This window comes from Scomber scombrus, chromosome 5 (genome assembly GCF_963691925.1).
Source record: "Scomber scombrus chromosome 5, fScoSco1.1, whole genome shotgun sequence".
Classification (NCBI taxonomy): Eukaryota; Metazoa; Chordata; class Actinopteri; order Scombriformes; family Scombridae; genus Scomber; species Scomber scombrus.
In genome coordinates, this window is record NC_084974.1 from 33,935,941 (window position 1) to 33,962,316 (window position 26,376).

Genomic DNA, 26,376 nt, shown 5'->3' on the forward strand with positions numbered 1-26,376 from the left:
GTCACTGAGTCACACTGGGTTGGACTGGGTCACTCTGAGTCACACTGGGTCGGACTGGATCACAATGGGTTACACTGGGTCGGATTGGGTCACTCTGGGTCGGACTGGGTCAGTCTGGGTTGGACTGGGTCACTCTGGGTCACTGAGTCACACTGGGTTGGGCTGGGTCACATTGGGTCACTCTGGGTCACTGAGTCACACTGGGTTGGACTGGGTCAAACTGGGTTGGACTGGGTCACTCTGGGTTAGACCGGGTCACTCTGGGTTGTAATATGTAGAGAAAAGGCTTTTAAAAATAAACGCGTCACTAAGTTTTTCATTCAGCCTGTGTTTGACGCCTGGCGGCGCCGAGGCCTCTCAGTTATTAAACAGAACTAGTTCAACTGGACTTTTTGGTCCATCTGAGAGCTTTTGGGCAGATAAACGTCTGTCAACCCTACGACTACCGGACCAGCGGAACCAGGCAGTCTGACAGAAGACCAGCCGACCCGGATCATCCTCACAGCACCGGACCTGCGACGCTCTCTGAGATCTTCCACTTGTCCTGCGTACGCGTGGTTCTGAAGGATGAAAGTAGGATCCACATACTGCTTTAATCAGGGTTGATGTCACATCGACTCATTAAAATGTTCTTTAACCCTCCTGTTGTCCTCGAGTCAAGGAAGTGTGTGTGTATATAGAGTGTGTATGTGTGTCTGAGTGTGTGTGTGTGTATGTGAGTGTGTGTGTGTGCGTGCGTGCGTGTGTGTGTATGTGACTGTGTATACGTGTGTGAGTATGTATACGTATGTATATGTTTGTGTATGTATACGTGTGTGAGTATACGTGTGTTTATATGTGTGTGTGTGTGCGCGCGCGTGTGCGTGTGTATGCGCGCGCGCGTGTGTGTGTGTGTGAGTGAGTGTGAACTCTTCCTGGTTTTGTTGCTTCACTTTTTCCTCTCTGGAGTTTGTTTTTCTCTTCCAGCTGCTGATCGCTCTGATCGATCTGATCGACCTGATCGATGTGATCGATGTGATCGATCGTGTGACTCATCATGGTGAAGATCTGAGCTCCGGAGCTTTCAGCTGTGATCTTCCTCCGTGTTTGTGAACTATCAGCGACTGTTGTGTGTGTTAGCAGAGTGCTAACCCTAGCAGCTCATTATCCGGTAAGTGTGCCAGTATTACAGCTGCTGACTGAGTGATGAAGTTGCTGGTTGCCAGGGTTACAGCTGCTGACTGAGTGATACAGTTGCTCTAGTTGCTGCTCATCTTAACTTCTCTGTTTCTTTATTTATTTACTTTCTCTAAACTTTCCTAGCTAGCCTGGTGTTAGCCTAGCCGCTAGCTGCTAGCCGTCCAGACTGTGTTTACATAATGTTTAATTTAACTTGTTAATGTTCCTGTTGCATGAATCTGCGGCTGATTCATATAAAACATCTGGATGTGACTCTTTAATGCTCTCTCTTCCCTTCGGCTCACATGTGACAGTCACAGCTTCTCTCTGAACACTTTAATAAACTAAACTCACATATTTAATGCGATAGTTTAAATTTCACTAACACGCTGCTTATAACGCTGTTATTCATTAAATCAGCCTCCAGCTGAGTTACACATGGAGCCGAATGAAAGAGAGCAGCTGAGTGAATGTGACACGTTAGTTTAAAATGTTAATGAACTTGTTAAATGAGTGAATATGAAGCATCAGCACACAGATGTTAGTACAGTAGTTTCTCTATGAAGTCTGGTCTCACACACCTGTAAACTGACACCCACTGCATACTGTCACATAACTTTATTAAAGTAAAACACATTTAACAGTAAACATGGAATCAGTTAAATGTTCTTTATAATCAGATAAAGTTCATAGAACTGCTCCTTTATTCATAGTTCAAACAACTATAATAAAAATAAAGTCATAAACATGACGTCTGATAACAAGGAAGAAGATTTGACTGTGTAGCTTACACATTACATTACACATTAATGTTATAATACTGTAATATACCTTATTAATACCTTATTAATACTGTAATAATACCTTATTAATACTGTTATAATACCTTATTAATACTGTTATAATACCTTATTAATACTGTAATAATACCTCATTAATACTCTTATAATACCTTATTAATACCTTATTAATACTGTAATAATACCTTATTAATACCTTATTAATACTTTAATAATACCTTATTAATACCTTATTAATACTGTAATAATACCTTATTAATACCTTATTAATACTGTTATAATACCTTATTAATACTGTAATAATACTTTATTAATACCTTATTAATACTGTAATAATACTTTATTAATACCGTATTAATACCTTATTAATACTGTAATAATACCTTATTAATACTGTAATAATACCTTATTAATACCTTATTAATACTGTTATAATACCTTATTAATACCTTATTAATACTGTTATAATACCTTATTAATACTGTAATAATACTGTTATAATACCTTATTAATACCTTATTAATACTGTTATAATACCTTATTAATACCTTATTAATACTGTTATAATACCTTATTAATACTGTAATAATACCTTATTAATACCTTATTAATACTGTTATAATACCTTATTAATACCTTATTAATACTGTTATAATACCTTATTAATACTGTAATAATACCTTATTAATACCTTATTAATACTGTTATAATACCTTATTAATACCTTATTAATACTGTAATAATACCTTATTAATACTGTTATAATACCTTATTAATACCTTATTAATACTGTTATAATACCTTATTAATACTGTTATAATACCTTATTAATACCTTATTAATACTGTTATAATACCTTATTAATACTGTAATAATACTTTATTAATACCTTATTAATACTGTAATAATACCTTATTAATACTGTAATAATACCTTATTAATACTGTATTAATACTTTATTATAACTTTATTATAACTTGAATAACATTCATTAATAATGATAATTAATATTTTATTATTTTATTAAGTGTCAGTTCTGCATTTAAAACTTCAGGAACAGTTTTTATATTTTCAGAACTTAAAAAATAATATTTATAACTTGTTATTAGTCTGTATTAAAGTGTGTGTACCTGTGTTTATTAACGTGTGTACCTGTGTGTATTAATGTGTGTACCTGTGTGTATTAATGCATTTACCTGTGTGTATTAGTGTGTATTAATGTGTGTGCACCTGTGTGTATTAATGTGTGTACCTGTGTGTATTAGTGTGTATTAATGTGTGTACCTGTGTGTATTAGTGTGTATTAATGTGTGTACCTGTGTGTATTAGTGTGTATTAATGTGTGTACCTTTGTGTATTAACGTGTGTGTACCTGTGTGTATTAACGTGTGTGTACCTGTGTGTATTAATGTGTGTGTACCTGTGTGTATTAGTGTGTGTGTACCTGTGTGTATTAGTGTGTGTGTACCTATGTGTATTAACGTGTGTGTACCTGTTTGTACCTGTGTGTATTAACGTGTGTGTACCTGTGTGTATTAACGTGTGTGTACCTGTGTGTATTAACCTGTGTATTAACCTGTGTGTATTAAAGTGTGTGTACCTGTGTGTATTAACATGTGTGTACCTGTGTGTATTAATGTGTGTATTAATGTGTGTGTACCTGCAGGGATGTGGGCCGCCTGCTGTAACTGGTTCTGTGTGGACTCGGTTGACGTTGACGAGTCCGGCGGTGAGCGACGTCATCAGTCGTATACAAACTCAGCGTTCAGCAACCAACCGTCACCTGAGCACACCTGTAAGGCCTGCAGGGGGCGCCTGGACCCCCCCGCCAAGAAGGTAGAGCCTTCAGGGCCTTTAGACCAGTATGAGACCAGTATGAGACCAGTATGAGACCAGTATGAGACCAGCTGTTAGAACCTCTAGAGACCAGAATGAGACCAGAATGAGACCAGCTGTTAGAGCCTTCAGAGACCAGAATGAGACCAGAATGAAACCACCATAAAGGGCCGTGTGGCTGCAGGTTTTTGTTCCAAGCAATCAGCTGATTAAATGAGTCGAGCCTGGTGGCTCCTGATTGATTGGAATGAAAACCTGCAGTCACATGACCCCTCTGTTAGCTGGTGAGACTGTTTCAGTATGTTTGATGAAGTCTCCCTCTGCTGGACAGACTCGGTCATTACATCACAGATAATTCATCACTGTGTTGAAGTCAGAGTTATGGCGCTTTTCCACTACACAGTTCCAGCACGACTCGCCTCGGTACGGTACCAGGAACCTTTTCCATTACAAAAAAGTACCTACTCAACGTGGGCGGGGTCGTCATAGCAACGGCTCCGTGAAACTGCCGTGACTTCGTTTTATACGCGACACAAAACACATAAACAATGGAGGACATGGAGGCGATGGTGTACTTGCTGCTGTATGAGGCTTTCTGTCTCACACAAAGAAAGAAAATTGAGCCGTATAGCTGTAACTATGGTAACGCTGCTGCCGGTATTTAAAAATGCCGGGTTTGATTCTTGTGTGGGACGGCTCATGACTCTTCAAGCGACAACTACCAATCAGCGGCCAGCAGTGTGTCGACGTCACATTTTAGTACCGGCTTGGCTCGCTTGGAACCTCACCAGAGCAGGTACCAGGTACTTTCCCTAGTGGAAACGCAAAAAGAACCGAGGCGAGTCGTGCTGGAACGGTGTAGTGGAAAAGCGCCATTAGTACGAGTAGTAGGAAAGTATGCGGTTTCGAACAGACCCAGTGTGTTGGTGGTTCTGCTCTGTGATTGGCTGACAGGTTAAAATCCTGTGATTGACAGGTCAGCTGACCGCCCCCCCTCTGTTTCTCAGCATGTGTGCGTGGACTGTAAGAAGAACTACTGCAGCCGCTGCTCCGCCCAGCTGGAGCCCCGCCCCCGCCTCTGCCACACCTGTCAGCGTTTCCACGGCAACCTGCTGGAGCGGGCGGAGCTGATGAAGCTGAAGGTGAAGGAGCTCAGGGACTACCTGCACCTGCACGAGGTCTCCACCCACCTGTGCCGAGAGAAGGCGAGTACCCCACACTGAAAACAAACGCACCCTCGGTCCCCGTGACCTCTGACCCCCGTCTCTGTCCCGCAGGAGGAGCTGGTGGAGCTGGTCCTCGGTCAGCAGTCCTCCCCGTCCGGCAGCTCCGCCCCCGAGACCCTGGCCTCAGACCCCCCCTCTGGGACACCTGACCCCCCCGACGTCTCCATCAGCCCTGAACCCCTCCAACCCACCCAAACCCCCGACCCCCCCGACCTACCGCCTGAAGCACCAAGCCCCCCACCCACAGAGTCCACCTCCACCGAGCCAGACCTGCAGGATGAAGACCAGGTAAGACCAGATCAGGAAACAGGGTCTAGTCTATGAGTCAGGGTCTAGTCTTTAAGTCAGGCTCTAGCCTAGTCTGGGTTTTGTAACTGTGTCTTGGTCTCTGTCAGACCTGGGACCCTGAGGAGGTCCCGGTCTCTGGCCGCAGGGCGTCTCTGAGGGATCTAAGCGGTCTGGACGACATCGAGGTTCTCAGCGTTCGCCAGCTGAAGGAAATCCTCGCCAGGAACTTCGTGGACTATAAAGGCTGCTGTGAGAAATGGGAGCTGATGGAGCGGGTGAGCCGGCTGTACCAGGACCAGCAGAACCTGCTCGGTGAGTCCTGATCCTAGTCCTAGTCCTGGTCCTGGTCCTGAGTAAAGTGTATTTTGGCTGAAGTGTGTTTTGTGTTTCAGGTGTGAACCCTCCGAATGTCTCAGGTGAGTTTTTGGGTTCAGTCTTTATTAAACCATCATGTGACAGAAGTGAACCAATCAGCTGACGGTTCTGGTTCTCCTCCTGCAGACGGCGGTAGCGGCGGCGGTGGTCTAGAGGAGAACCTGTGTAAGATCTGCATGGACTCCCCCATCGACTGCGTGCTGCTGGAGTGCGGTCACATGATCACCTGCACCAAGTGCGGCAAGAGGATGAGCGAGTGTCCGATCTGCCGGCAGTACGTCGTCAGGGCGGTCCACGTGTTCCGGTCCTGAACCAGCTGACCCAGGTACACCACAACCAGGTACACCACAACCAGGTACACCACTACCAGGTAGACTAGAACAAGGTAGACCAGAACCAGGTAGACCACAACCAGGTAGACTACAACCAGGTAGACTAGAACAAGGTAGACCAGAACCAGGTACACTACAAAAAGGTAGACCAGAACCAGGTAGACCAGAACCAGGTAGACCAGAACCAGGTAGACTAGAACAAGGTAGACCAGAACCAGGTAGACAACAACCAGGTAGACTAGAACAAGGTAGACCACAACCAGGTACACCACAACCAGGTAGACTAGAACAAGGTAGACCACAACCAGGTAGACTAGAACCAGGTAGACCACAACCAGGTATACCACAACCAGGTAGACCACAACCAGGTAGACCACAACCAGGTAGACTACAACCAGGTAGACTACAACCAGGTAGACTAGAACAAGGTAGACAACAACCAGGTAGACAACAACCAGGTAGATAACAACCAGGTAGACTAGAACCAGGTAGACCACAACCAGGTAGACCACAACCAGGTAGACTACAACCAGGTAGACTAGAACCAGGTAAGCCAGATCCAGGTAGACCAGAACCAGGTCCTGACTCTACTTTTTGTTGTTTTTCAGATGGTCGGATGTTAAACTGTATTCCGCTGCAGAAGAAGAGCGTTGGAGGACTTCCTGTGTAAATAGTGACCTCATCAGACCGATCAGCTTTGACCTTTGAACTCTCCGTGCCTTCAGCTGCTCCGTCGGTTCAAATGAAACTTTATCGAGAGGACGACACCAAAGACAGACCTGACCTCTGACCTCTGACCTCTTCACCAACGGCCTTTACACTCCTCCTAATAATCAATAATCAATAACCAGCTGACACAAAGACTGTTTGAGTCTTTTTAAACTTTCAGATCAATAAAATTAATAAATAAAGTTTTAATTTATGAACATTTTAAATGTTTAATCTGCTTCAACTCTGATTGCACTAAAGAAGAAGAAGAAAAAGAAGAAGCAGGAGAACAAGAAGAAGAAGAAGAAGAAGAAGAAGGAGCAGGAGAAGGAGAAGAAGAAGAAGAAGAAGAAGAAGAAGAAGGAGTAGAAGAAGAAGAAGGAGAAGAAGGAGGAGAAGAAGAAGAAAAGGGTTTTAAATGGAGGGAAAATATTTTGTCCTTTTTTATTTTGTCGTTTTGTGATCAATAAGTTTTGATTGTTGTGAATATTTTTGGTTTTTTTGGGATCAAACTTTAACTCTGTCTGCAGACGGAGGCAGCGGCCATCTTGGCCTCCGCGACCGACAGGAAGTCACCACGTTTAAAATAAAACATTTAACGTTTAAAAAGAATCGGAAACTTAGTGAGTTAACGTTTTATATCGGCGCTTTAATATAATAATATAAATTACTTCTGCTGCCTTTTATTTTGGCGCTTTATGCTGACATCACATCCTGCTTTGAGTATTACCCAATCAGCACCGAGTCAACCTGAAGCCCCGCCCAGGTGTGTCAGGTGACTCCAGTGTGATGTCATCATTAGGCTGCAGGGTTCGGGTGGTTCTGTCGTCTGTCTGAGCCTCGATGTCAGTACCGCTACATTTATATATATTTAAATATATTTGTATATATTTAAATAATAAAATGAGACTTCCTGTCGCCTGCGGAGGTAACGATGTCGGCCTCTGTGTCGGCCATTTTGTCTGCAGTTTGGTGCTTTTGGGCCTGTTTCTGTCAGGTTAGCATCGTTAGCTGTCTCCACGGAGACCGGAGCTGCTGGATGCTAACCTGTTAGCCGGTTAGCTTCCTGCTGCTTCAGTCACTTTTATCTCATTTTCATGATTTTCATGAAATGTTTCAGAAATATTAAAAACTCTTTTTCTGGGTGAATTTTTCTGAATAATTTTGTAATAAAACTGATTTTCTCTGAGATGTTTTCAGTCTTAAATTAATGAACATTTACACTTTATTAAAGATTATTATGTTTATATTATAATTATCTGATACATAAAGTTTAATCTGATGTTTTATAAATAAGATAAAATCACAAAACATTACAAGACTTTAAAATAAACCTGCAATTTTTAAAAAAGTGTTCCAACTATCGGGGATCTCACTACTCAGCCTCCAGCCGATAGTCGAACCTCTGATTCAGGAGGAGCGATGTGGATTCTGGCCGTGGAACAGTGGACCAGCTCTTCACCCTGCAGGGATCCTGGACGGGTCATGGAGGGGTCATGGGAGTTCACACATCCAGTCTACATGTATTGTGTGGAGAAGGTTTAGGACCGGGTCCCTCGGGGGAACTTGTGGGAGTTTGGGGTACCAGGGTCTATTTATTTATTACATGAAAACAACTTTAAACCATTTTATTAGTTTAGTTATTGAATAAAATGTGTAATATGAGCTGTGTTGTGTGTGTGTGTGTGTGTGTGTGTGTGTGTGTGTGTGTGTGGCCTGCAGGTGGCGCTGTTTCTTTATTCTGATGTTACATTCATGTTTTATTTTTAAATCAGTCCTCAACATTTAGAAAAATATAGTTATTCTGAACATCTCATCTCTTAACTTTATTAACTTATTAATGTGTTTATTTTTTATTTATTTTGGCTGTGTGTGTGTGTGTGTGTATATATGTGTGTAGTGTATGTGTGTGTAGTGTGTGTGTGCTTTATGACGTCACTGTAGGACAGATATTACAAAATGAAGCTTTAAGTTGATTGATTATATAAATAATAATAATAATAATCAATATATCAGCTGAACAAACTAGATTTATTCTGTGTAATGATTCAGATGAATCCTGATCTGATTGGTTGGTTGGTGGGCAGGGGGCGGGACCTTGTCTGTTCTCAGCCGTCCATTGGTTTGTCTGGCAGAGAAAACTTTCCTCTGCCTTTCATTGGTTGTTTGGTGTGAAGAGGGCGGGATATCGACTGTCCTCGGCCGTTCATTGGTCAGTTATCGGGGCAGTGGGCGGGGTTTATTTTGAACCGGAGTCCCGCCGCAGATGGAGGTGTCAGGTTACATTTAGCAGCAGTTAGCTCGGAGAGAGGCTAACACTGCGGGCTCGAGACTGTTTTTTAACTAATTAAACTTGATTTTATTTTATTTTATTATATTTTATCTCTGCGGGTTCAGCTCGAGTCCTTTTATCTCCCTGAAGAAGTTTATCAGAGTCATGGCGGAGGACTGCGGCTCACTTAACCCCGCCAAGAGGAAGCCTCCAGCGGGGAGGAAGAGCCGACAGCTGCCGAGGAAGAGCTCCAGCAGCCGGGTAGGAGCTCTAGCCCTGACCCGGCTAGCTGTTAGCTCTCTGTTAGCTCACTGTTAGCTCTCTGTTAGCTCACTGTTAGCTCTCTGTTAGCTCACTGTTAGCTCACTGTTAGCTCACTGTTAGCTCTCTGTTAGTGTTAGTTTGTGTTAGTGTTTGTGTGTGTGTCTGTGTTAGTGTAAGTGTGTGTGTGTGTGTGTGTGTGTGTGTGTTAGTGTCAATCAATCAATCAATCTTTATTTGTATAGCGCCAAATCACAAAAAGTCATCTCAGGTCTGTGTGTGTGTTTATTTGTGTGTATGTGTGTCTCTGTGTGTGTGTGTTTATCTCGGCTTAATTAAACTTTAAACTCACATTTAACTAAAGTAAAGTTACTGAATATAACTTAAAGATAAATTAATGAACTTTAAAAGCTTTTGATAACTTTTAAAGATGAGTTCAAATAAAGAATCAACAGACAAACTGTTTTGTTTTCACTCAAACTAAATATTAAAGACAAATCAAAACAAATTTAAAAAAAACAATTATAGACATTTCTGGACAAACTGATGTTTTATAGAATAAAAGCAGAAATAAATGAGTGCTGGTAAAGAAAGTATTTAAAGGTTAAAGGAGGATAAAGTGGCTTTAAATGATGATGCAATAATCCATCAATCAGCTGATCAACAAAATAATATCTGCCTTTTTTCATAATCAATCAATAATTTTCACTAATTAGAGAAAGATTAAAGCTTGTTAATGACGTCATCGTCTAATTGATCTTCATTTGTCACATGACGAGTTCTCATCTCATGGATGGATGGATGGATAGATAGATAGATAGATAGATAGATAGATAGATAGATAGATAGATAGATAGATAGATGGATAGATGGATAGATAGATGTAAACTTTATTGATCCCCTTTGGGAAATTTAGGGTCCAGCAGCTTAATACACAAAGACATCAAAGAACAATATACTAAAACATTAAATACTAAATAAGAACAACAGGTCTGAGGATGAGGCTGTGTGATAAAGTGCAGAAATAAAATAAAAGTAAAAAATAAAGATATAGTGCAATATACAATTTAAAGTTAATGTAGTCCAGGCTGTGGCTGTGAGGGGGGGGGGGGGGGGGAGTCCTTTTATTGCCAGATTATAAAGTTGTGCGGCCCTGGAGACACATGAATATCATATTAAACATCTTAATGACAAAATAAATGTTTTATACAACCATCAGAGGCCTAACCTTAACCCTAACCGTACAGTGTGTCAGTATAAGTATGGGGGGGGGGGGGTCTGGTTCTGAGGGTTCTTCCTGTTTAAAGGGAGTTTTTCTCTCCACTGTCACCAAGTGCTGCTCATGTGTGAATGTTGGGTCTCTTTAAATGAAACCTGAAGAGTTCGGTTTAGAGCTGCTCTATGTGGAAAGAGCCTTGAGATGACTTTGTTGTGATTTGGTGCTTTATAAATAAAGATTGACTGATTGGTAGATAGATAGATAACAGGTAGAAGTGGGATCAGTGTACTGAGTCATGTGATGTTGACATTGCTTCAGATGTTCTTTAGTTCCTTTGTAGTTTAACATGTTGGTTTATGAGGGTAAGCTCAGTAAGAAACATAGAAACACTGCATCACACTAAATAGCTCACAATAAGGATCAGTGATAATAAGTGTTGGTAAGATGATGAATTCATAAATCAGTTAAACTAGATTTAAAAGCAGCATCAGGTTTGTTAAAATGTACATTTAGTATTTTTTTACTCAGTGGCTCCGTAGCAGCAAGACATCATGGATGTCCGAGTTACGCCCAGTTCAATATAATCAATATATTAAAAAAAGATCAATGAGAGAAAACTGGATAAATGTGTAATTAAGGTTTTATTGTTTTAATAATTGTTTTATAAATGGATGAATTTAAAAAAAAAGACCTTAAACAGATCTTAAAAAACAGTTTTAAACGGCTTCTTTTATTAGTCAGTATGAACGAGAGGAACGTGGGTCAGTTACTAATAAGTGTTGGTAAGATGATGAATTCATAAATCAGTTAAACTAGATTTAAAAGCAGCATCAGGTTTGTTAAAATGTACATTTAGTATTTTTGTTGGTTTTATGGGAGATAAATTCAGACTGAACTCAGCAGCTCCGCAGCAAGACATCATGGACGTCCGAGTTACGCCCAGTTCAATATAATCAATATATTAAAAAAAGATCAATAAGAGAAAACTGGATCAATGTGTAATTAAGGTTTTATTGTTTTAATAATTGTTTTATAAATGGATGAATTCAGAAAAATACCTTAAACAGATCTTAAAAACTAGTTTTAAACGGCATCTTTTATTAGTCAGTATGAACGAGAGGAACGTGGGTCAGTAACTAATAAGTGTTGGTAAGATGATGAATTCATAAATCAGTTAAACTAGATTTAAAAGCAGCATCAGGTTTGCACCATTTTTTACCAAAAGTAAGACTGAATGCTCCTGAAAATGTCAAATGGTGTAACCACAAAAGAATGATAAATATTACATATTTTATCACCTACAGTGTATTTAAGTGGACTTATACTAATAATGACTTCATTTAAAAATGGGCTATAAATAGCCCATAGCCCTATATATATATATCTATAGATATATATCTATATATAGATAGATATATATATAGATAGATAGATATATATAGATATATATATATATCTATATATCTATATATATAGATATCTATATATATAGATATATATCTATATAGATATATATATATATATCTATATATAGATATATATCTATAGATATATATATATATATATATATATATATATATATATATCTATAGATATATATATATATATCTATAGATATATATATATATATATATATATATATCTATATATATATATATATATATAGGGCTATGGGCTATTTATAGCCCATTTTTAAATGAAGTCATTTATATCTATATATATATATCTATATATGTATATATAGATATATAAATATATATATAGATATATATATATATATATATAGATATATATATCTATATATATATATATATATATATATATATATATATATATATATATATATATATATATAGATATATATATATATATAGATATATATATAGAGATATATATATATATATATATATATATATATATATATATATATATAGAGATATATATATATATATATATATATATATATATATATATATAGAGATATATATATATATATATATATATATATATATATATATATATGTGTATTTATAGCCCAGCCCCAGTTTAGTGTATCTCTCCTTTAGTCTGAAGGCTTTTTGATGCTCTGATCTTTCAGGTGAGTCTGGAGAAGGTTTTGGGCATCAGCTCCATCAGCAGCAGCAGTTTGACCTCTGACCCCAACACAGGACTGATCGCCTACCCTGCAGGGTGAGACACCACAGAAGAAGAAACTGATCAGAACCATTGATTACAGGGTTTTTCCCAGCATGCCTCAGTGTGTGTGTGTGTGTGTGTGTGTGTGTGTGTGTGTGTGTGTGTGTGTGTGTGTGTGTGTGTGTGTGTGTGTGTTTCAGGTGCGTGGTCGTGCTGCTTCAGCCCAAGAAGAACAAACAGACTCACATCATCAACACGTCCAGGTGAGTTCCAGCTGTTCTGTCTTTATATCAGACGGCTATAGATGTATATATATATGTATTATATATATAGATATAAGTTATAATAACAGGAAGTGTCATGCTGTGTTACAGGAAGCCTTTCAGCGCTCTGGCCTTCTCTCATGATGGGAAACACCTGGTGACCGGAGAGGTGAGACACGCACCTGAGAGCTGAGCAGCTGTCAGGAGTTCAGCTGTTAAAGTGTGTGTGTGTGTGTGTTTCAGAGCGGTCACATGCCGTGTGTGCGTGTGTGGGAGGTGGACGGCGGCAGTCAGGTGGCCGAGGTTCAGACCCATAAATACGGCGTTTCCTGCGTAGCGTTCTCCACCAACAGCTGCTACATCATCTCCGTTGGTTACCAGCACGACATGACCGTCAGCGTGTGGGACTGGAGGGTGAGTCACACCTGGTTACACCTGGTCAGCTGGTTACACCTGGTCAGCTGGTAGAGTTACACCTGGTCAGCTGGTTACACCTGGTCAGCTGGTAGAGTTACACCTGGTCAGCTGGTTACACCTGGTCAGCTGGTTACACCTGGTCAGCTGGTTACACCTGGTCAGCTGGTTACACCTGGTCAGCTGGTTACAGCTGGTTACACCTGGTCAGCTGGTTAAACCTGGTCAGCTGGTAGAGTTACACCTGGTCAGCTGGTTACAGCTGGTTACACCTGGTCAGCTGGTAGAGTTACACCTGGTCAGCTGGTTACACCTGGTCAGCTGGTAGAGTTACACCTGGTCAGCTGGTTACACCTGGTCAGCTGGTAGAGTTAGGGTTGATTATAACTGTGTGTGTGTGTGTGTGTGTGTGTGTGTGTGTGTGTGTGTGTGTGTGTGTGTGTGTGTGTGTGTGTGTGTGTGTGTGTGTGTGTGTGTGTGTGTGTGTGTGTGTGTGTGAGCAGAAGGGTTCGATCATCGCCTCTAACAAAGTGTCCAGCAGAGTTTCGGCCGTCTCCTTCTCTCAGGACAACAGCTACTTCGTTACCGCCGGCAACCGACACGTCAAATTCTGGTACCTGGACGCCTCCAAAGAGCGGCGGGTACGTCCTCGGATCGGCCAATCACAGCCCACCTGTGCTCTGATGTCATCACCCAGTAACGGCTTGTCATTGGTTCCTTCTCTGCAGGTGAACAGCACGGTGCCTCTGATTGGTCGGTCGGCGTTGCTAGGCGACAATAAGAACAGCGTGTTCAGCGGGGTGTCGTGTGGGCGGGGCCTCATGGCGTCCAGCACCTATTGCATCACCAGCTCTGGTCTGCTCTGTCTGTTCAACAGCAGCCGACAGCTGGAGGCCTGGGTCAACCTGAAGGTCAGTGTGGGCTGGTACACCTGCACACCTGTACACCTGCACACCTGCACACCTGCATAGCACACCTGTACACCTGTACACCTGTACACCTATAAACCTGCACACCTGCACACCTGCATAGCACACCTGTACACCTATAAACCTGCACACCTGCACACCTGCATAGCACACCAGCACACCTGCATACCTGTGTGACCTTTGTGTTACTGTTGTTGTTGACAGACGAAGTCGTCCAGCTGTCTCGTGGTCAGTGAGGATCTGATCTTCTGCGGCTGCTCTGACGGAGTCGTCCGAGTGTTCAGTCCGAGCAACCTGCAGTACGTCACCACGCTGCCCCGACCGCACCGCCTCGGCGTCGACCTCACCAAGACGGCTCAGCACAGGTACGAGCACCGCTAACACCTGGACACTACACACAAGCCTTTTACCTTACTGTTTATCTGTTGGCTCAATAATCTGTCAGAAACAGTATCGTGAGAAGCTGATCAAAGATCATCGGACTCAAGCAGAGAGACCTCGGTTCCTTATGGGAACTACAGGTCATGAGGAAGTCACAACATTTTGAGTTCTTCCCAGGCGGGGAGCTCCGGTCCTCTGAAATGAGGCCAACCAGGAAGTAACTTAAAACTGCATTCTATCAAAAGGCCACCAGGGGGCGACCGTTTTGGTGTCAAAAGGACTTCCGTCTCTATACAAGTCAATGGAGAATTCACCAACTTCTCACTTGATTTTTTTAACTTCAGTAAACGTTTTCCTCCCTTCCTTCCTCCCTCCCTTCCTCCCTCCCTCCCTCCTTCTCTCTTTCTTTCCTTCTTTCCTTCCTTCCTTCCTTCCTTCCTTCCTTCCTTCCTTCCTTCCTTCCTTCCTTCCTCTCTCCTTTCCTTCCTTCTTCCTTCCTCCTTTCCTCCCTCCCTCCCTCCCTCCCTCCTTTCCTTCCTTCTTCCTCCCTCTTTTCCTTCCTTCTTCCTCCCTTCCTTCCTTCCTCCCTCCTTTCCTTCCTTCTTCCTCCCTTCCTTCCTTCCTCCCTCTTTTCCTTCCTTCTTCGTCCCTTCCTTCTTTGACTCGAGGACAACAGGAGGGTTAAAGCCTTCTTCAATGCAGTATGATGTTCATTTGGGACATTTTGGCCTCCCTGATTTTATATGTGACGATAAAGCAGGGTATGCATTAGGGCGTGGCTACGTGGTGATTGACAGGTTGATTGGTTCACAGGTTCAGGAGGGCGCCTCATGCTCCTCCTGATGCCCATATAAGTAGAATCCCTGTTTTTATTTTTCCCAGCATGCACCTGAAATGTTCAAGATGGCGCTGCTCAGATCTGATACTATTGGCCTCCGAGCAGCAGTCCACAAACCAATGGGTGACATCACGGATGTTACGTCCATTATATACAGTGATAGTAAGGGATTAATAAAGTTGTCTTGAATGTTGAAACACTGACAGACCAGGTGAATCACCGATGTGTCCCCTCAGCAGCGCCTCACCTGCCGGCCCTGAAGCTCAGTACCCCGACGCCGTGGCTCTGACCTTTGACCCCGCCGCCAGACACCTGACCTGCGTGTACAACGACCACAGTGTGTACGTGTGGGACGTTAAAGACGTGAGGAACGTGGGGAAGCTGTACTCTGCTCTGTACCACAGCAGCTGTGTGTGGAGCCTGGAGGTCAGTCAGGAAACACACCTCTAATACTGCTGTAGGTTTAGAGTCAATGACGTATAAGGATTCATTTAAAGATAATAAATCTGGAATATTAATGCAGTAATTCATCTCATTCATTTTACATTTCGATGAATTAGAACTGATCTTAAAAAAGTCATGTGGTGCCTAACCCTAACCCATGATCTATCTTAAAATAAATGAATTTATTTAACATGCTTAAATATCTTTTTACAAGTTTTCACTAATATAAAGTGTTTAGAAACAAATGATTTGTTTGTCTTTTGAGTTTTTGTAAATAATAATCTGATATTTATGTTCTATGATGTCACAGTTGACTTCTTAAATGTATGTAAGACTTATTTTTCCTGTAAATTGCTTAAAAATGATTTTAAGAATGAAAAAATACATTTCAGTTAATCATACTGTATCAGTGGTTAATATTAAAAGTGATATTTAATACAGTTATTGGTATTATTGGTCACTTTAAATAACAGAAAGATCACTAATAACTTGTGATAGTGATATAATGATATAAAGGAAAGGTACTATACATATTTATGGTATTATTTAAATCAATTTAAACCTTTACTAACTGAATATGCAGGCGTCAGGTCGTTGACCCGTTAATAATGAATCACAGGTAACAGAGTCTTTGTCCTCAGGTGTATCCGGAGCTGTCAGACCCAGCTCAGGCCTGTCTGCCTCCGTCCTCCTTCCTCACCTGCTCATCTGATAACACCATCAGACTGTGGCACACCGACCCCCCCACCGGCCTCAGAAACCTGTACAGCAACGTAAGAACACCAGTTATAGTTTCATCTAGTACCAGTGTGACTCATCAGATATTAAAACACAGTTTAGAATTTTATATAACCACGTCATTGGGTTCCTTGATATGTTGATATGTTCACCATTCAGTAACAGTTATGATGGCCAGGCGGTGGGGGGGGGGGGGAATCCCTGATGATATACTTCAAATGTGCAAGTTTATCAAAGAAGTGACCTGATCATGTAGTCTTTGTGTAGAGAGAGTGTAAGCACTTCTTTATGCATTCCCGTATCACAAAATAATGATTAATCCATAATTGATGGTTAATTTTCATCCTTCGTGTCCTTCTTCATGTTTGTGTTTCAGGACCTGCTGAGGATCCTGTACGTTGGGGAGAACACGCAGCACCTGCAGGCGGAGGGAGAAGCAGCCGGAGCCGACGGGAAGGCCGGGATCAGAGTGCTGGGGGTCAGTCCTGATGGGCAACACCTGGCGGCTGGAGACCGCTGCGGGAACCTGCGGTGAGACTCACTGTTATATATTATTATTATTATTATTATTATTATCATTATTATTATAATTATTATTATTATTTTATTATTATTATCATTATTATTATTATTATTTTATTATTATTATTATTATTTTATTATTATTATCATTATTATTATTATTTTATTATTATTATCATTATTATTATTATATACTCTGTTATACATTATTATTATTATTATCATTATTATTATCATTATTATTATTATTATCATTATTATCATTATTATTATCATTATTATTATTATTATATACTCACTGTTATAAATTATTATTATTATTATTATTTTATTATTATTATTATTTTATTATTATTATTATTATTATATACTCACTGTTATACTACATTATTATTATCATTATTATTATTATCATTATTATTATTATTATTATTATTTTATTATTATTATTTTATTATCATTATTATTATTATTTTATTATTATTATATTATTATTATCATTATCATTGTTATTATTATTATTATTATTATTATTATTATTATATTATTATTTTATTATTTTATTATTATTATTATATTATTATTATTATTATTATTTATATTATTATTATTATTAAACATCTCAATGAGCTCCCCGAGGATACAGGAGACGTTCCTCCCAGGTCAGCCTCACCACTGGTGTTTGTTATGATCCATCGCTGCTCCAGACTGTTAATATCAACGCGTGTCAGCTGGAGAACAGAGGAGTGATGAGTCCGGCTGTGTTTCTGTGTTCAGGATCTTTGGTCTGGAGTTCCTGGACGAGCTGGTGAAGATCGAGGCTCATGACTCGGAGGTGTTGTGTCTGGAGTTCTCTCCCTCCTCCACAGGTACGACTGCAGGTCAAAGGTCACCTGGATGATTGATGATAAGCAGAGTGAGGTGATTGGTGGGTTGAGCAGCTGTCGGTGTTTCAGGTGTGAAGCTGCTGGCCTCAGCGAGCAGAGATCGACTGATCCACGTCTTCAACCTGGAGAAGAACTACAGTCTGGAGCAGACTATGAACGACCACTCAGCCTCCATCACTGCTGTTAGGTTCACAGGTAAATGTTGTGTACTTATATAGCTTATATAGCTTATATAGCTTATATAGCTTATATAGCTTATATAACTTATATAGCTTATATAGCTTATATAACTTATATAACTTATATAGCTTATATAACTTATATAACTTATATAACTTATACAGCTTATATAACTTATATAGCCTATATAGCTTATACAGCTTAGAGGAGCCGGGAATCAAACCGCCAATCTTCCAATTGGAGGACGACCGCTCTACCTCCTGAGCCACAGCCGCCCCTGTAACAGGTTCACAGGTAGTAACAGGTTCACAGGTAGTAACAGGTTCACAGGTAACAGGTTCACAGGTAACAGGTTCACAGGTAACAGGTTCACAGGTAGTAACAGGTTCACAGGTAGTAACAGGTTCACAGGTAGTAACAGGTTCACAGGTAACAGGTTCACAGGTAACAGGTTCACAGGTAGTAACAGGTTCACAGGTAACAGGTTCACAGGTAACAGGTTCACAGGTAGTGACAGGTTCACAGGTAGTGACAGGTTCACAGGTAGTAACAGGTTCACAGGTAGTGACAGGTTCACAGGTAACAGGTTCACAGGTAGTAACAGGTTCACAGGTAACAGGTTCACAGGTAGTAACAGGTTCACAGGTAACAGGTTCACAGGTAGTAACAGGTTCACAGGTAACAGGTTCACAGGTAGTAACAGGTTCACAGGTAACAGGTTCACAGGTAACAGGTTCACAGGTAGTAACAGGTTCACAGGTAGTAACAGGTTCACAGGTAACAGGTTCACAGGTAACAGGTTCACAGGTAGTAACAGGTTCACAGGTAGTAACAGGTTCACAGGTAACAGGTTCACAGGTAGTAACAGGTTCACAGGTAGTAACAGGTTCACAGGTAGTAACAGGTTCACAGGTAGTAACAGGTTCACAGGTAGTAACAGGTTCACAGGTAACAGGTTCACAGGTAACAGGTTCACAGGTAGTGACTGATAGAAGTTTAATGATGCAGCTCAGACATCAGAGGAGAGTAGACAGGAGTCCAGGATGTTTTGCATTGAAAGGTTTATTTACTTGGAGAAGTGAATGAATGATCAGTACTCGTTATGTTCTGATGCTCCTTCAGTTCCTCCAGGACTTTAAACACAGATAATAACACAGGTTGAGCCCAAATATGGGCAGATCCAACACATCTACAATATACAGAATTTAGTCTCCTGGTCCAAAGACATTCAGGACCTTTGTCCTCCATCCATCACTTTATCAAACCTCTGACTCCAGTTACCTTTATCAGGGACAACAGTCAAAGACATATCTGACCGCGGTTGCTATAGCAACACTATCAGACTCACTGCTCACCACTATCTCAAGAGGAGATGGTGTCTAAACCCAACATCTGGTGTGTCTTTGCTATGACTGCAGAGCCTAGTTTGACCCAGTGCATATTAGTAACAGTAACGGGTTAAAGCTGCAGGGTCTCTGAGTAATAACGTGATACCTGGATAGGTGAGGTCTCAGGGTTAGGGTTAGGGTTAGGGTTTGATCAGAGAGGCTGACCTGTGTTACCTGCTGTTGTTTCAGGTGAGAGTCCGGAGGTGCGGATGGTGAGCTGTGGAGCTGATAAGAGCATCTACTTCCAGACCGCTGAGCAGGTGAGACTGAAGAGGCAGGAAATACTAAACTGCTGCTGTAATAACCTGTACTGCTGTTAACCTGTGTGTGTGTGTGTGTGTGTGTGTGTGTGTGTGTGTGTGTGTGTGTGTGTGTGTGTGTGTGTGTGTGTGTGTGTGTGTGTGTGTGTGTGTGTGTGTGTGTGTGTGTCAGACGGCGGAGGGTGTGTCTTTCTGCAGGAGTCATCACGTAGTGGAGAAGACGATGCTGTACGACATGGATCTGGACTCCTCGAGGACTCACGTCGCTGCCGCCTGCCAGGACCGAAACGTCCGGTAAACACATCTCTGACCTCTGACATGCAGCAAAGCATCATGGGAACTGTAGTTTTTACTGTGTGTGTGTGTTCAGGGTTTATAACGTGGAAACTGGGAAGCTGAAGAAGTGTCTGAAAGGTTCGTCCACTGATGAAGGAGCCCTGCTGAAGGTAGAGTTATTGATTATCGGCAGCTTCATTTAACAGCTGATCAGACCTCATGCAGCGGATGCAGTGATGTGATTGGCTGATTGTTTTCTCTCTACAGGTCCACATTGATCCGTCAGGTTCATACTTCGCCACCAGCTGCTCCGATAAGAACATCACCATCTTTGACTACGAGTCAGGAGAGTGTATCGCCACCCTGTTCGGACACTCAGGTGAGTAAATCCAGCTCACCTGGACACAGTAACCGCAGCATGTAGCAGCTGCAGAGCAGACATTTCCCCCAGGAGCTGGTAGACTGTTATTAACATGCAGAAACAGCTCAAAGAGAGAGAATGTGTTGACGTGTAGTTCTCTTCAGTCTCTGGATCAGGTTTTAAACATCAGGGTCTTTGTGTGTTTCAGAGATCGTCACCTGTATGAGGTTCAGTCAGGACTGCAGACACCTCATCACTGTGTCAGGAGACAGGTGAGCTCCTCTCTCTGTGTGTTGAAGCTGATGTAAGACCTGCGTTAACTCTGTGTGTGTGTGTGTGTGTGTGTGTGTGTGTGTGTGTGTGTGTGTAGTTGTGTGTTTGTGTGGCGGCTGGACTCCCAGATGACCAGCACCATGAGGAAGAGGCGGGGCCTCCACAGACCAGCTGCACCTGAAACCTTCAGCAGCAAACAGAAGAGCATCAGGTGAGGAGGACGAGGAGGAAGAGGAGGAGCCAGGTTTATTAGTTTATTTAAAAGGATCCCCGTTAGTCTTCCTGGGTCCAGACAATAATATTTAATAGAGCACAACATACATAACAATCTTAAGTGAATATAAAAATGAAAGAAAAACATTCTACAGTCATCACATAACCCAACCTCACTCAAATAAGATTATATAATTACATTACATTGATATCAAATATGTTCTTAATCTTCTTTTAAAACCAGCTTTTCCCTTAATGTCACCAACCTGGAAGACTGGTCCACAACCTGTTGACCTATAAAATACTGACGACTTCATAGAGTCAGACTCAGGTAGTGGTAGAGTAATCAGTCCACTGCCCCCCCCCCCCCCCCTCCCCATTGAGTGTTATAAGAATGAGTATTTAAGCAATAAATTATATTATTATAAACACATGTAGGAGTCTGAGTATTAATTATTCTATGCAAGTATATCAGTACATTAGCAGATAGTCTGTCCTGGACTCTCAACCAGCTGAGACCTTCATGCATTTCTACCAGAACCAAGAACTAGTGTTGCTGCTTTGTTTTGAGCCACTTGTAATTAGTTTTAAAGACTCTTAGATGCAGCAGAACATACAACCATATAATCAAGATGAAATAAAACCAATGAACAAACTACTTGATGAAACAACTGTGAGCGTCATGGCAACAGCTCTGTTGATGTGATCAGACCGAGACGATGTGCAATCAAGCCAGAACCAAAGAAGCTTCACAGTTTTTACTGCTGTATTGTTTGACCGTCTATGTGTATATTCATTTTAGGATTATGTAATAATTTATACTTAGAACCAAACATTATACTCTTTGGTTTTGATATATTAAGAATAAGTTTGTTGGTTTTGATCCAGGTGTCACCGTGCAGTTGTCACATGATGTTTGAAGATGACATGTGTTTGTTTCAGGAGGGAAACCTTCATCACCGCTCCGTCCTCTCTGCTGCCTCACACCGAGGAAGAGGAGGAAGAGCTCAGGACTCCAGGCAGACTGGACCCAGCTCAGGGTGAGGAAACACCTGCAGGGTCCAATCAGAGTCCTTATTATAAATCTGAATATTGAACTTTAAGCTTTATGATGAGGTCAGAGGTCAGGTGCAGTGAAGGTGGTGATGTGTGTGCGGTACCTGCGGCAGGTGAGCAGTGACTCTGGATGTTTGTGTTTCAGACGTTCGGCTGCTGCAGACCAACGGGAAGCTGCCCATGTGGTTCAGGAAACTGGTCAGTGACAAGTTCCTGTTACTGATCAATCACTTTACTTATTGATCTGCTGTCACTGTTGTGATCAGGTGTGTGTGTTCAGGTGTGTGTGTTCAGGTGTGTGTGTTCAGGTGTGAGTGTGTGTTCAGGTGTGTGTTCTGTGTTCAGGTGTGAGTGTGTGTTCAGGTGTGTGTTCTGTGTTCCGGTGTGAGTGTTCAGGTGTGTGTGTTCATGTGTGTGTTCGTGTGTGTGTTCAGGTGTGTGTGTGTGTGTGTGTGTTCAGGTGAGTGTGTGTGTTCAGGTGTGTATATGAGTGTGTGCTCAGGTGTGTGTGTTCAGGTGTGTGTGTTCATGTGTGTGTTCATGTGTGTGTGTTCAGGTGTGTGTGTGTTCAGGTGTGTGGGTTCTTGTGTGTGTTCAGGTGAGTGTGTGTGTTCAGGTGTGTGTGTTCAGGTGTGTGTGTTCAGGTGAGTGTGTTCAGGTGTGTGTGTGTGTGTGTGTTCAGGTGTGTGTGTCCAGGTGTGTGTGTCCAGGTGTGTGTGTTCAGGTGTGTGTGTTCAGGTGTGTGTGTGTTCAGGTGTGTGTGTTCAGGTGTGTGTGTGTTCAGGTGTGTGTGTTCTGTGTTCAGCAGGGTCATGGTGGAGTCTCCTCTGCCGTCCAATCAGACGCTGACCCTGAGCCTCGCCAGGTGCGCGGTCGGTGGGCGGAGCAGCTGAACCCTCTGACCATCTGCTCCCACTTCTCCCCGAGTCCCACCAAGAGCCAGGAGGAGGAGGAGGAGGAGGAGGACGAAGACTTCCACCCGCAGAGTCTGGACAGTCTGCTGGCAGAGGACGAAGAGGAGGAGGAGGAGGAGGAGGAAGAGGAGGGGAGAGAGGAGGAGGTGAAGGTGAGACAGGTGTAAAGGTGAATGATGTGAGCAGGTGAGCAGCAGACTGACATGCTGACTGTGTTGCAGGTGCTGCAGACTACAGGAGGCAGGAGCAGCTTCATCCTCTACCCCAACACCTCCACCTCTGACAGGTGAGCTGCATTACATCATCATGACATCATTCATGTGACAGGGGGCGGGGTTAAACACACCTGAATCCTGTGTGTTTTTTCAGGGAGTTTGATGTTCAGGCTGAGGTCAGAGGTCAGGTGACGGGGCCTGTGTGGAGCAGTCAGCTGAGTCCAGACTCCGCCTGCTCAGAGGGGTCGGCAGGAAGTGTGGAGCAGCAGCAGGACGCTGGTCAGTGTCACACCTGTTCACACACACACACCTGTTTACACACACACACACACACACCTGTTCATACACACACCTGTTAACACACCTGTTCACACACACACCTGTTCACACACACACACACACCTGTTTACACACACATACACACACCTGTTCACACACACCTGTTTATACACACCTGTTCATACACACACCTGTTTATACACACACCTGTTTATACACACACACCTGTTTATACACACACCTGTTTATACACACCTGTTTATACACACACACCTGTTTATACACACACCTGTTTAGACACACACCTGTTCACACACACCTGTTTATACACACACCTGTTCACACACACACCTGTTCACACACACACACCTGTTTATACACACCTGTTTATACACACCTGTTTATACACACCTGTTTATACACACACACCTGTTTATTCACACACCTGTTATAACACACACCTGTTTATTCACACACCTGTTATAACACACACCTGTTCATACACACACCTGCTCACATACACACCTGTTCACACACACACCTGTTCACACACACCTGTTCACACACACACACACACACACACACACACACACACACACACACACACACCTGTTAATACACACACCTGCTCACACACACACACCTGTTAATACACACACCTGTTCACACACACCTGTTCATACACACACCTGCTCTCACACACACACACACACCTGTTCATACACACCTGTTCACACACACACCTGTTCATACACACACCTGTTCATACACACACCTGTTCACACACACACCTGTTCACACACACACCTGTTCACACACACACACATCTGCTCACACACACCTGTTCAAACACACCTGTTCACACACACACACACACACACACACACACACACACACACACACACACACACACACACACACACACACCTGTTCACACACACATGTTCATACACACACCTGTTCATACACACACCTGTTCACACACACCTGTTTATACACACACCTGTTCACACACACACACCTGTTTATACACACACCTGTTCACACACACCTGTTTATACACACCTGTTCACACACACACACCTGTTCATACACACACACCTGTTCATACACACACACCTGAGCCTCACCTGTGTTTCCTGTGGCAGACACTGACTCTCTGAGCCAGGGCAGCTCAGTGGGCAGTCTGGGTTTGGAGGACGACGACGACAGGAACTCTCTGAAGAACCACTTCGACACGCTGTGCTGCAACCTGTCTGACGGTATGACCTCATCATCAGTCAGGTGTTGATGCTGTCACGTGACCTGTGGGCTTACCTGTGTGACCTTTGACCTTTCAGAGAAGTTTGACACTGACCTGCGGACCCTGCAGCCTCTGGAGGAAAAACAGTTCCTGAACCCTCGACTCAGTATCTCCACCCGCTTCCTGTCCCGCTACCAGGACCGGATCAGGTCAGTTACGGCTCATCACCTGATCACATGACTGCTTTCAGTTCACCTGGTTGTTGTCATGGCGATTAACATTCTATACTTTGTTGTGTTTTAGGACGTGGCCGAGTAGAGCTCCGCCTCCTGTCTCCATCCCATCAAGGATCTCAGAGGAGAACAGCATCAGCAACACATCGGTAAAGAAACACACCTGAGACACACCTGAGATACACCTGAGATACACCTGAAACACACCTGAGATACACCTGAAATACACTTGAGACACACCTGAGAAACACCTGAGATACGCCTGAGATATACCTGAGATACACCTGAGATACACCTGAGATACACCTGAGATACACCTGAGAAACACCTGAGAAACACCTGAGAAACACCTGAGATACACCTGAAACACACCTGAGATACACCTGAAACACACCTGAGGGACAGAATCACACCTGAGGGACAGAATCACACCTGAGGGACAGAAACACACCTGAGGGACAGAAACACACCTGAGATACACCTGAAACACACCGAGGGACAGAATCACACCTGAGGGACAGAAACACACCTGAGGGACAGAATCATACCTGAGGGACAGAAACACACCTGAGATACACCTGAAACACACCTGAGGGACAGAATCACACCTGAGGGACAGAAACACACCTGAGATACACCTGAAACACACCCGAGGGACAGAAACACACCTGAGATACACCTGAAACACACCTGAGGGACAGAATCACACCCGAGGGACAGAAACACACCTGAGGCACAGAATCACACCTGAGGGACAGAATCACACCTGAGATACACCTGAAACACACCTGAGGGACAGAATCACATCTGAGGGACAGAATCACACCTGAGGGACAGAATCACACCTGAGGGACAGAAACACACCTGAATCACACCTGAGGGACAGAAACACACCTGAGAGACAGAAACACACCTGAAACACACCTGAAGGACAGAAACACACCTGAGAGACAGAAACACACCTGAAACACACCTGAAGGACAGAATCACACCTGAGAGACAGAAACACACCTGAGAGACAGAAACACACCTGAAACACACCTGAAGGACAGAATCACACCTGAGAGACAGAAACACACCTGAGGGACAGAATCACACCTGAGAGACTGAAACACACCTGAGGGACAGAATCACACCTGAGGGACAGAAACACACCTGAGGGACAGAAACACACCTAAAACACACCTGAGGGACAGAATCACACCTGAAACACACCTGAGGGACAGATTCACACCTGAAACACACCTGAGGGACAGAAACACACCTAAAACACACCCGAGGGACAGATTCACACCTGAAACACACCTGAGGGACAGAGATGTACCTGAGTAGATAAAGTGCTGACACTGCATGTTTGTCCTCAGGTGAGCTCGACCTCCCGCAGGGAAGTGACATCATCAGAGTCGACTCAGAAGGAAAAGAGCAGCAAAGGTGAGTCTGCAGCGTCTCTGTTCTTCA

The 26,376-nt window shown here is 42.6% G+C and overlaps 2 protein-coding genes across 6 annotated transcripts in view; both read left to right on the plus strand.

Annotated features, from left to right (window-relative positions):
* The first annotated feature begins 909 nt into the window (after positions 1–909).
* Positions 910–7,912, plus strand: rffl (ring finger and FYVE-like domain containing E3 ubiquitin protein ligase). 2 transcript variants are annotated; one of them, XM_062418591.1, is made up of 8 exons: positions 910–1,150; positions 3,625–3,794; positions 4,802–4,999; positions 5,072–5,308; positions 5,416–5,620; positions 5,701–5,724; positions 5,810–6,023; positions 6,624–7,912. In XM_062418591.1, the coding sequence occupies exons 2-7, from the start codon at positions 3,627–3,629 to the stop codon at positions 5,992–5,994; spliced, it is 1,017 nt and encodes a 338-aa protein (XP_062274575.1). In that variant the 5' UTR covers positions 910–1,150; positions 3,625–3,626; the 3' UTR covers positions 5,995–6,023; positions 6,624–7,912. The 2 variants fall into 2 exon arrangements, with proteins under 2 accessions (XP_062274575.1, XP_062274574.1); XM_062418590.1 differs by having other exon boundaries at positions 5,810–6,008.
* Positions 7,913–9,029: 1,117 nt separating this feature from the next.
* The window catches only part of wdr62 (WD repeat domain 62), a 21,340-nt gene continuing 3,993 nt past the window's right edge, over positions 9,030–26,376 (plus strand). For 2 of the 4 annotated variants that reach the window (XM_062418511.1, XM_062418515.1), the window contains exons 1-28: positions 9,030–9,256; positions 12,574–12,665; positions 12,812–12,874; positions 12,986–13,043; positions 13,118–13,288; positions 13,792–13,929; positions 14,017–14,199; positions 14,422–14,582; positions 15,673–15,862; positions 16,522–16,653; positions 16,995–17,149; positions 17,918–18,009; positions 18,097–18,222; positions 19,785–19,855; positions 20,028–20,149; positions 20,226–20,301; positions 20,399–20,510; positions 20,701–20,764; positions 20,863–20,976; positions 21,921–22,018; positions 22,180–22,232; positions 22,840–23,100; positions 23,170–23,234; positions 23,318–23,442; positions 24,591–24,704; positions 24,783–24,894; positions 24,989–25,067; positions 26,283–26,349. In XM_062418511.1, the coding sequence (XP_062274495.1) occupies positions 9,161–9,256; positions 12,574–12,665; positions 12,812–12,874; positions 12,986–13,043; positions 13,118–13,288; positions 13,792–13,929; positions 14,017–14,199; positions 14,422–14,582; positions 15,673–15,862; positions 16,522–16,653; positions 16,995–17,149; positions 17,918–18,009; positions 18,097–18,222; positions 19,785–19,855; positions 20,028–20,149; positions 20,226–20,301; positions 20,399–20,510; positions 20,701–20,764; positions 20,863–20,976; positions 21,921–22,018; positions 22,180–22,232; positions 22,840–23,100; positions 23,170–23,234; positions 23,318–23,442; positions 24,591–24,704; positions 24,783–24,894; positions 24,989–25,067; positions 26,283–26,349 (3,190 nt within the window). In that variant the 5' untranslated portion in view covers positions 9,030–9,160. The remainder of the gene's footprint in view (positions 9,257–12,573; positions 12,666–12,811; positions 12,875–12,985; positions 13,044–13,117; positions 13,289–13,791; positions 13,930–14,016; positions 14,200–14,421; positions 14,583–15,672; positions 15,863–16,521; positions 16,654–16,994; positions 17,150–17,917; positions 18,010–18,096; positions 18,223–19,784; positions 19,856–20,027; positions 20,150–20,225; positions 20,302–20,398; positions 20,511–20,700; positions 20,765–20,862; positions 20,977–21,920; positions 22,019–22,179; positions 22,233–22,839; positions 23,101–23,169; positions 23,235–23,317; positions 23,443–24,590; positions 24,705–24,782; positions 24,895–24,988; positions 25,068–26,282; positions 26,350–26,376) is intronic. The other 2 variants (XM_062418512.1, XM_062418514.1) reach the window with 2 other exon arrangements.